Source organism: Aulonocara sp. 'chitande type north' Nkhata Bay, linkage group LG4 (genome assembly GCF_057382095.1).
Source record: "Aulonocara sp. 'chitande type north' Nkhata Bay isolate Kocher_YH1m ecotype deep benthic linkage group LG4, A_spYH_male_GT1.1, whole genome shotgun sequence".
NCBI classification, from domain to species: Eukaryota; Metazoa; Chordata; class Actinopteri; order Cichliformes; family Cichlidae; genus Aulonocara; species Aulonocara sp. 'chitande type north' Nkhata Bay.
In genome coordinates, this window is record NC_141347.1 from 34,140,728 (window position 1) to 34,151,302 (window position 10,575).

General features: G+C 38.1%; 2 protein-coding genes across 4 annotated transcripts; both read left to right on the forward strand.

The window, feature by feature from the left end:
* The first annotated feature begins 145 nt into the window (after positions 1 to 145).
* dhrs7ca (dehydrogenase/reductase (SDR family) member 7Ca) lies at positions 146 to 7,552 on the forward strand. 3 transcript variants are annotated; one of them, XM_086290112.1, is made up of 7 exons: positions 146 to 265; positions 2,260 to 2,425; positions 2,543 to 2,655; positions 5,429 to 5,639; positions 5,711 to 5,803; positions 6,561 to 6,710; positions 6,808 to 7,552. In XM_086290112.1, the coding sequence occupies exons 2-7, from the start codon at positions 2,263 to 2,265 to the stop codon at positions 7,011 to 7,013; spliced, it is 936 nt and encodes a 311-aa protein (XP_086146238.1). In that variant the 5' UTR covers positions 146 to 265; positions 2,260 to 2,262; the 3' UTR covers positions 7,014 to 7,552. The 3 variants fall into 3 exon arrangements, with proteins under 3 accessions (XP_086146238.1, XP_086146236.1, XP_086146235.1); XM_086290110.1 differs by lacking the exon at positions 146 to 265 and adding an exon at positions 302 to 599; XM_086290109.1 differs by lacking the exon at positions 146 to 265 and adding an exon at positions 622 to 1,789.
* Positions 7,553 to 8,749: 1,197 nt separating this feature from the next.
* On the forward strand, positions 8,750 to 10,378 carry LOC147333141 (protein NATD1-like). Its single transcript, XM_086290114.1, has 3 exons — positions 8,750 to 8,989; positions 9,662 to 9,780; positions 9,868 to 10,378. The coding sequence occupies exons 1-3, from the start codon at positions 8,836 to 8,838 to the stop codon at positions 9,982 to 9,984; spliced, it is 390 nt and encodes a 129-aa protein (XP_086146240.1). The 5' UTR covers positions 8,750 to 8,835; the 3' UTR covers positions 9,985 to 10,378.
* Positions 10,379 to 10,575: the final 197 nt, after the last annotated feature.

The following is a 10,575-nucleotide window of genomic DNA, read 5'->3' on the forward strand; positions in this document are numbered from 1 at the left end:
ATGGGTCACAGAAGAGGGGCAGCCTCCTGTAGCCAGTAGGAGCCCCATCTCCTCCCCACCTGTCATTCTAAACATACCATGTTGACAACATACATGGAAAATAACTGACTCAGCTGTGCTGCTATTAAAAGAGCTCAAATCCTAAAGTATTGCAATGCCTGGCCGGTTGGGCTGCTGTCATGTCACAGGAGCTGTGCTGAGCAGAGCAGCTACAGCTCCTCAGGAGAGGAATTAAACTCGACTACCTGCAGAGGCCCAGGAAGCGGTAAGCGGTGGCTGCTAATTCAATTCCTTGCAAATGTCGAGGTTGGGTGGCTCAGCCACTCAGAAATGAGCTGCTCATTATAATCTAGCTGTGAGTTATGCAAAGTGCAGAGACCATGTGAGGACGGTGGGGAAACTTTGCTTTAATGTAAAATTCGACCGCAGACTCAGAAGGCAGAGGGACTGAGAAGTGCTCCGTTATTTCCCGACTTTGTTTTGGAATAACCTGGCGAGTCCGGGGTGACACTGAGCCTTTGTGAGGGCCACAGCATCTATTTTTAGTGCAGTGTATTTTTAGAAAACTCTTCTTGGACGAACAGCCAGTGCTTGGCATGGTGAGCCTTAACTGAAAGGTTATCCTCAAATTCCTGGTTGGATACAACATGCAAGTGTCTGTCTTCACTGCCAGATGAGAAATGTGTAGAGTTAACGGTGGTATGAGGTGGCCAGTGGACTAAACACCAAGTAACTTTACACTGAAGTCATTTTGTGTCTTTTTGTTGCTGTTTTTTGTGCATTTGTCGTACTTTCAATCTCAGTCACCAAAGACTGAGTACAGAGTAATCCAGACTCACACTGGACCTGTTGTCATTTTGTCTCTTTTCACAACTTTTTTTTTTCTTGTGTCTGTTTGCTTTTTTATATTTGTGATTGTGTTTTATCTCGTCATTTTTTTCTCTTTGTTTAAACTAATTTTGTGTCTCTCTGTTGTTATATTTTTTTTGTTTTGCAGTTGCCTTTTGTGTGCGTCGGTTGGATAAATATCTGTTCCTTTGTTATTTTTCTCTTTTCCTGCAACTTTGTCTTTTCATTGCTTTTTTGTGCATTTGCTTTGCAGTTTTTTCTTTCTTAGTTTTCCCCTGTTGTGATTTTTTTGTGTTTTGTGTTCTAGTGTTTACTGTCATTTTTGTCTCTTATTGCAGGCTTGTTTTTTTCTCTCTTTGTAGTAACTTTTTGTATCTTTTTGTTGCCATTTTTATCTTTTGCGCTACATAAACAGTATAAATGATGGATGTACCTAGAGTGACGTCATCCACTGGTTTCTGAGGTCGTGTTTTTAAGCCTCGAGATGAGCATTTTCTCCGTTGCCATCTTGGTTTAAAAAAAGTGGATGTGATGAGGACGAGCAGGTCCAACTGTCAGACGGTCACTGGCTAGTGGTTATCACAGATATGGTAACCCATCCAGGGATCTGGCATCATTTCCTAATGCCTAACTCTAACCCTACGATTCACAAGACAAATTTGTTTAAAGACTTTAAATAATAGTGTGAAAAGCTGGACTTGATATCAAGTAGTTGATGAGAACTTGTGTATAAATATTAAAATATCCAAGTATACTGTCTGTACAGAAGAAAGACATTAATGATCTCTCATTTGTCTTTATTTTGATTACTGGTGTAAGAACGTGGTTTAAAAACTCTTCTCTGTTTTTGTTTCAGAGTCATAAGAACACATAGTTAGACTTAAAAAAGGTTGTAAAGGGTGAGATGGATTCCAATGTAACAGAGCCGGAGAGCTTCTGGGTATGAAACGCATGTAATGACTCACTTCCATCCCATCTCATCTGCATCAGTAAAATTCAAATAATATTCAATTTAAAACGTAAATCCATGTTTCAGACTTGAAACATGCTTTTTGTGCCTAACCACGAGTTCAAGAGCATTTGTGGCTGTAAATGAGCACCTACCAGCACCTGTACAGCTCACACAGCAGCTGGAGTCCCATTGTCGTTGCTAAGACGCAGAACAAAACCCTGACAAAAAGGCAGAATTACATTTTTACACTTTGGTAATTGTACTGACTGCCAACCGAGGTCATTAGAGGACTGATTTTTCTCGGCTAGACTAACAGTTTCCCACGCTGTGTTAGAGGTGTGTCTGTGTTTCCTCAACATTTTGTCAACAAAATGTCAAACGTTTGACATATATCAAATATCTAGAAAGAATCATCCTTTAATTTCATTCCTACATGTTACAACTAAAACATTTTTCAGGAGATGGACTCGACGTGGACCACCACTGTGCTCCTGGTGCCCTGCGTGGTCCTGCTAACTGCTGGATTTTTCTACCTCTATGGTGTAATCATGGGACTGTTGTCCAAAAAGTCTGTACGCAACAAGGTGGTGGTTATAACTGATGCTTTATCTGGGCTTGGAAAAGGTAACACACACACACACACACACACACACACACACACTTTGGTAATTTTAGGTGAACCTTTTCACAGCATCTTTAAACTGAACTTGGTTTCTTAGCAGTTCTGTATGTTGTGTGAAGAGTGTGCAGGCGTGTTTCACAAAGGAGGCGCGAGGCTGATCCTCTGCGGGAAAAACTGGGAGAAACTCGAAGAACTCGCTGATGATTTGGCAAATTCTTCGGATCCAACAGTGGTAAGTCTAAAAGCACTGAAATTAGAGATTATAACAGCTCGTAGACCGAAGGACCGTTGACAAAGTACTCAGTGAAGTACACTATATTGCCAAAAGTATTCACTCACCCATCCAAATCATTGAATTCAGGTGTTCCAATCACATTCATGACCACAGGTGTAAAAAACCTAGGCATGTAGAGTGATCCCAACTTTGTGCAAACAGTTTGGGGATGGCCCCTTCCAGTTCCAACATGGCTGGGCACCTGTCCACAAGTCTGTGCTGGAGACTTGTGAAATGGATGAGCAAGTTTGGTGTGGGAGAACTTGACTGGCACAGTCCTGACCTCAACCTGACAGAACACCTGTGAGATGAATTACAGTGTAGCCTGTGACGCAAGCCTTCTCGTCCGACATCAGTGTCTGACTTCACAAATGGGCCTCTTGAAGCATAGTCAAAAATTCCCAGAAACAATTCTAAACCTTGTGGAACGCCGTCCCAGAAGAGTTGAAGCTGTTGTGGTTGCAAAGACTGGCCCAACATCTCAGTAAACTCTGTGGATTAACAATGGGATGTCAGACGAGAAAAATCCTTTGGGCAATATATTGAATCAGAACACTGTAAAAGATGTAATCACTAATAATGTGCAGTAAAGCTTCCTTTTCACTGGCATTTATTACCAGGCTGCATTTTTTGCTGGTGGAGCTGCTCTTAGGGTCTTTGGTGGATTGTAAATGTCAAAGTAATTTAAAAAATGAAGAAGTGAAAACTTACATTTTCTTCCCTTTTAAGATGATGAAACATTTTTGAATTAACTTGAACCACCTTTTCAGAATTACTAGGCTCCACATAAAAAGAGTAATTTCAGAGTTTTTGCTGTTCAGTATAATCAGAGTTTGCAGTGTGAAATAATGACTTAAATGTTTGAATGCAACAAAGCCAGAGAGCTTCTGAGTATGAGACACCCGTTTTTCATATAATCACATTATGTGAAAATCACCTTAATCGGATCCTAATTAAGGGTTTGACTGAAAAGATCAAAGTGAAGCGACAGATGTGCATGAAGACTTGATGTTTCATGAGCTTCAAGCTCTTTTATCAAAGCTTCATAGATAATATGAACCCTCAACGGTCCTAGAACCTGTATCTTTTCTGACCCTTAATAGGCCAATCGAAAAGCTCTAACTCTCGTCACGATGTGCTTCCCTCTCGCATTATCAAAAATGCCCTGAACACTATAGGACCCTGCATCTCACTTCTAATGAATTCATCCCTCTTATCAGGCTAACCCTCGCCAACCTTCATTGGCTCCCCGTCAAATACCGTATGGTTTTTAAAATCCTTTTATATACTTTTAAAATTTTAAATAAATTGGCACCCAGCTACTTAATCGACCTCCTTGACCTATACATCCCCACGAGAGCACTCAGATCCTCTAACCAGGGGCTCTTAATGCAACCAATGTCTCGACGGAGGAGTAGGGGGGATCGTGCTTTTGCTTTTGCCCAAAACTCTGGAACAGTTTGCCGATTGATGTCCGTGCGTCGGAATCCATCCAATCCTTTAAATCACGTTTAAAAACCCACCTGTTTAAGCTTGCCTTCCAAACAACTTGGTTTTTAACTTTTCCCTGGTTCATGCTTGTTGCCACGTCACCATCTTATAACTGTATATCTTTTGCTGATAATTGTATTTTCCTGCTCCTTTACTGCTGTAACCCCGCAAATGCGGCTTGTCTGTGAAACACTTTGATGTACCTGAGACTTTTAAATGTGCTATAAAAATAAAATTGAAACAGAAACTGAACTGAATATCATAGATAACTACAGCATCAGGAAAACTAGGAAAACACTAAGAATTTACTGGGGAAAAAGAGGTAGAGCAGACAGTGAAGACAACAGTTATGAATATACAAAGACTGAATACAGGTGGAAACAGGTGGAAACAATCAAGGGATAACAAGATAAAGACAGTAAAGCTAAAGACAGACAGCACAAAAACTACCAAAATAAAACAGGAAGTAAAACAGGGAATAAACAAATCACTGGGGCACAGGGGAGGCAGGATAAACAGAAACTCAAGTAATTACATAAAAACAAAACCACAACCAAGAAGAGAACAAAACTCAAACATGTGAATACAAACATAAAGAAACCAACCAGGAAACAACTTATAAGAATACAAATCTCAAAACATCACCACACAAAAATCCCAAAATTAAAACCACAAATCAGGCACAAAATCCTGACATGATATTCTTAGCGTAAAGAATGATAACATGAAGCCAGCACTTCAGTGCATTTTGTCAATAAGAAAAAAAATTCTTCCACTTACACAACAGGAATTAAGAAGACTCGAATATAAATTGGCTGTTGTTCTGCTGTCACATCACTTCCTGTGACCACTATTTGGCTTTATAGAACAGCCACTAATGTTGCTGCAGGTCACGTAGAGCCCACCGTGCAAATGTCACACATGATGCTACACTGAAATTCACCGTAGCACCACACCCGTCAAGAAAAACTCAAAACCTTCCACATTTGTTCTTCTAAAGACTTTTGTGTATGAAACACAAACAATTAATTATATTATTTCTGTCTCTGCACATTTATGTAAATTCTGTGTTTTTCAGCATGTTAGCTATTATTACTGCTATTACTATTACTACTAATAATAAACAGATTTTAATTGCTCAAATCATAAGTACTGCATTACAAGTGAAAGTAAATGAGATGTAGTCACCATACAGCACTTTGCTGCCATGCAGACCTCCTCTGCTGTTTCTCCTCTTCAGACGTTTCCTCCTAAGTTGGTGCTGCTGGATTTTGGAGATACGGACAGCATGCCTGAGGCAATCGCAGAGATCCTGGACTGTTATGGGTGCCTGGATATTATTATCTTTAACAGCAGCATGAAGGTGAAAGCTCCAGCACAGACTGTGTCTCTGGAGGTGGACAAACTGCTGATGGACAACAACTACTTTGGGCCCGTCACTCTGGCTAAAGGTAGATGATGGGAACATGTTCAACTTTGACCTTCTAAGGGTGAGACGATGAAGGCTGAATTTCTCTTTCAGGCGTGCTGGCCTCCATGATCTCCAGGAGAAGTGGTCACCTGCTGCTGGTTAACAGCATCCAAGGGAGACTAGCTGTGCCTTTTCGCAGTACCTGTGAGTTTTTAAATTCCCTTTTTCATGAAACATCAGATAACTTCAGTCTGCATAATGTTCGTATTACAAAAACTGGTTTTAGTTTATGGTGAACTCATTTGCTGTATGTTGAGGTAATCTGTTGTAAAACTGCTTAAACTGTTTCTGTGGAAACAACAGAAACGTTAGTTCAGTCTGTATTTTGTTTCTGATCAGTTACAAAGCAAACTCGAGATTTTTGACAAGAATCAACAGTTCTAATTACTCATTTCTTTGATATTTGGTAACAGCAGAATTAATAATAATCTTAGTAGCTAAATGCAAGAAATGGTGATGTGTTATTTTCTCTATTTTTCTGCCAATAGTTTTTCTCAATATTGCACATAAACACAAAAAAATATGAAAAAAATATCTAAGTTACTAAAAATTATATATATTTGAAAAATATTATTTTATTGAAAAAAATTCAAATTGGTATGAAGAAAGTTCATTTTAAATAACTAATGTTAGCCTAACGCTAACATTGAGTTACCATTAACACTTAGCATTAAGCAGCAAGTATTCAGATTTGGACTTTTTTTTATATATATATATTAAAAATGACTTAAAACAATCCATTATCAAAGTTTTCAGACTCCTTCAAAGACGATTTTTAAAAATTTGAATGTAAACATTTTAAAATTCCAGTGCAGAGTTTAGATTAGATTAGAAAACAAGTTTAGATTATTCCTGCTGTTTCCTCAGAGAAGATGATGACAGGTTTCACTCTGTATCTTAGACGCAGCCTCTAAACACGCTGTTCAGGCCTTCTTTGACTGCCTGAGAGCGGAGGTGGAGGAGTACGGCATCTCCGTCAGCACCATCAGCCACAACTTCATCAGCTGCTCTGCGTCTGGAGCCCCAGCCACCTCCAAATCCCTGTGGTCGTGTGAGTAAACTCAGAGGAGGCAAGACAGATGTTCAAACACTTCTTTTATTGTTGAAAATGCTGAGTGTTATTTCCTCTTCCTGTCGGCTCACTGCAGTGTTGTACACTAAGAAGCCCCTCGGCGTTTCTCCTGATGAAGCCGCCGCGGAGATTGTGAAGACTTTAAACAATAAGAGGAAAGAGGTGGTGATTGCTCCCTCGCTCCCTAAGATGGCCATTTACGCCAGGTCCTTTTTCCCAAATGTGTTCTTTGCTGTGATTGGTGCAGGGGTGAAGAACGCCGCCATCGCCGCTGAGATGTAGATACTGCCTCAGCACCGGGATGATGGGACACATGACATGAGGTTTTTAACAAATCAGTGGAAGTCAAAGATATTTTAATGATGTTCGTGCGCATGGCGCATCAGTTCCAGATTTAATCCACATCACATTATCTGTTGCTGTTGGTTTAATTGAATTGTGGGAAAATCAGCGATATGATTTTCATGAATCATGAAGCTGCCACACAGAGTGGGGGCCAACAGGGGTCCAACAACAAATGTTTGCCTCTGAGCTCCTAAGTGGGTAAATCCAGCCTGTGGATTAGTGTTTTGTCTTATACTCAGATTTGTGTGTAAAATATTGATTTTCTTCATTTTAATAAACAGAGTTTCCTTAAAACTCAACAATCAGGAGTTACAGGACTTACAGCACTTACTCATATTTATAAATGTTCACTTCTTCTTTAGTTTTCATAGCAGTTCTATCAGAAGGTGACGTATTGAAGAGATTTTGCATCTGTTGCCGAATTTATGGACCTATTGCTGTAGGTTGTTGTTGTTGTTTTTTTTGTTTTTTAAAAAGGCTTGTTAACATATTATTGTTGGCACCGAGATCATATGTAAGACTATGGACAAATGTTATTTTACAAGTTTGGAATTTTCACATGATCTTAGAAAGAATTTCCTGAAAATGACCACATAATTTAGTACTTATTATGGCGACAATGGAATTTTTATTGTATTTAAACTATAATCAAAGTATTAACTATGAAATATTATTAAAAAATGAACTATTTACTCATTATTCATTCATCATGAAATGTGTCATTTACTGTATGAGTCATGGTTTGAAGTGTAATAATTACTTTCACTACTGCCACTGAAAATAAACTGTACAAATAACAAGCTTGCTAAAAGCTCAAAATTTCAAATTATTTCTGAATAAGTTGACATTTCAAGAAACTAACTTGAAATTTGTAACTTCAGAGTGGCGTTTTTTTTTTCAAGAAGAAGAAACCAGCTTCCATACCTTACTGACTAAATCTCACAGAGAACTTAAAATTGTATCTATATCTATAGATATAGATATATATGTTTATACATATACATATATATATTTACTGCTCTATAATTTACGCCACACTTTGGAAATGTTTGTACTTACTTGATTCAAATTAACAGATACATTTACAAACAGCTTTTACATGAAAGATGTTATTGAGCTTTAACAGAACGCTTGGAAATAAGATACAGAAATATTTTCATATTTGGGTTCATGTTTATGATCGAAATAGTTAGGGATGTTTCATGGTCATGAAATTTATGACTGTGAAGAAACACACAGCTATATAAATATATCCTGGCTGCTTTTGTCCGAGGTGCTCTTTGAAATAAAATCACTGGGTTAAATAAATCAATCATCTTGAAACACCTCTGGGCTCTTAATTGAACAGTTATTTTGAAGAAAAATCGAAATTAATTTGAACTTGAATTTCAATTGTGGGACATAAAAACTTCATGCATGGAACAATTATTCTTAAAAATCATTTTATAAACTCTGTTCCCAACCACAGATGTCAACTTGTGGTTCTTTCAGTGCCAAATTTCTCTCTTATAATGTCTCTCAGTAGAGAGTTACAGAAATGGAACCAATAATTATAAAAAATACTAGGATTACTGTTCTGATATGACAGTTTTCAGTGAGATGAATATCCTATGAATCCCATTATTTTGTTTTGAAGGTCAAAGGAATTTAATGATTAACTCCTGCCTCATGGCGCACTCTGGCGGACAAGTCAGAGAAGACCTGATCGTCGACGCGCTGTCGTGTTTTAGCTGTTTATTTAATTTAATTTTTAAAATAAATGGCTTTTAGAATACTTTCCAGAGTCTGTACACTGAGTCACGGACTGAAATCCTCTCAGACCGCCTTCAGTACGTTAAGCTCCGCCGGCAGTTTAAAGGTTGAACATGACCGACGTAACCAGCGCTTCACGGTCACCGCAGGCAGCAGTACTGGTAAGCACACAGCCCGAGTTGCAGCTCCCCTTCCCGCGTAGAGCCTCTAAGAGAGCCCGAGGTGTCGTCGCGGCCTGATGGAGGACATTTGAGATGATTAATTATTTTAAATTCAATATTGTGTTGTGTGATGTGTTTCTCTTTCAGTTGTTTATTTGGATCCCTCTCACACATAAATCCCTCTCACACATAAATTGTGTGTAGCAATCAGAGCGCTCAGCGAAATTCCATTTAAAAATGTGTGTTTTAATGGTTTCTTTGGTTAAAGTCAGCTTCTTTTTAACCCATATCAATGTCATATATTTTAAAGGGTTCAGTGCCACTTAGCTAAGAGATCGGCATACTTATTGTGATCTGTACTAATGTATTTTGGTGAAATCTTTGCTAAGTCAAGACCTAGCACAACAAGTTGCAGGGGAGAAGTTGGGGTTTAAATTAAGGTGTTTTTGATGGGAATTTGGTATTTTCTGTTCCAACTGATTTAATTTTGCTGAAAGTTTCACAAGTTCCCCATTTGAAAGAAAATGAGCTGTATTACTTTCTATGAAATAGCATGAGATAATTTAATCTAGGAAATACAAAAATCATGTGGTGATTTTTAATTTTTTTTTCTTCCTATAAGCATCTGCTTAATATTATTGTAATAAGGAGCCATTACTGTCCTCTTTCTAGCGGACCATGAATGTGGGGTGCTGAAATACAGATTCACTGGGGAGAAGGAGGTGGACCTGATGTCGACCTTCGTACCCGAGACATACAGGGGCCATGGTGTTGCAGCTCTGCTGTCGAGGGTAAAACTCCAGGTGTCAGTCAACTCGTTTCAGGTCATACGTGATTTTTTTCTGAGTAGTTTTAATGTTTGTTTTGTTTCTTAACAGGCTGCGCTGGACTTTGTGGTTGAAGAGAACTTAAAGGCTCATGTCTCCTGCTTGTACATAAAGAAGTACGTTGAAGAACAACCAGAGCAGAGATATAAAGAGTTTGTCATCACTTGACTGCAGCTTCTATGGCACCTACATGCTGTATGTCTGTGAAGGTTCTCAGTCATCCAGGTCTTCATAGTTTAAGGAGTCCAGACGCTTTTCTTTCCAAGCTCCTTAGACTACATACTGTAATTCTACCTCTAATTAACTACACTCGCACAGTGTGCAATGTACAAGTGAGAAATCTCACATCATTCAATGTACATTTAAACAATTTTAAATGTAATGTGGACTATATTTGGATAAAATAACCAAAAATATAATTAAACCAATGGGTTGAAGGTGATATTTGTATTATAATAAGAACAGTTTAACAGATAAACTGTGATTCTTTTAAAAATATCAGACTGTGTGCATGCATGACTGAATTTTCTACCAATAAAATTCATTAAAATGTAATTAAAAACCTTTGTTATACTATACAAGCGTATTATTATATTATACATGCAGAATTATGTAGTTGATATGTAGAGTAAATAATACAATTTTTATATTAAAAAGTTTACATAAAGGGACATCTGCTCATTTCCACATGTATATTTATTCCTGGACCCCACTAGAGTAGCTTTGCATGAGTCACAGTTCAAAATAAGTTTTATTTAT

Excerpts from the sequence above, each read along its gene's own strand:
- LOC147333141 (XM_086290114.1), top strand. The coding sequence starts at position 8,836 with ATGGCTTTTAGAATACTTTCCAGAGTCTGTACACTGAGTCACGGACTG. Across the intron at positions 8,990-9,661 it reads CACCGCAGGCAGCAGTACTG|CGGACCATGAATGTGGGGTG; the intron begins GTAAGCACACAG and ends TCCTCTTTCTAG. Across the intron at positions 9,781-9,867 it reads TTGCAGCTCTGCTGTCGAGG|GCTGCGCTGGACTTTGTGGT; the intron begins GTAAAACTCCAG and ends GTTTCTTAACAG.
- dhrs7ca (XM_086290109.1), top strand. The coding sequence starts at position 1,754 with ATGGATTCCAATGTAACAGAGCCGGAGAGCTTCTGG. Across the intron at positions 5,640-5,710 it reads GCCCGTCACTCTGGCTAAAG|GCGTGCTGGCCTCCATGATC; the intron begins GTAGATGATGGG and ends TTTCTCTTTCAG. Across the intron at positions 5,804-6,560 it reads TGTGCCTTTTCGCAGTACCT|ACGCAGCCTCTAAACACGCT; the intron begins GTGAGTTTTTAA and ends TCTGTATCTTAG.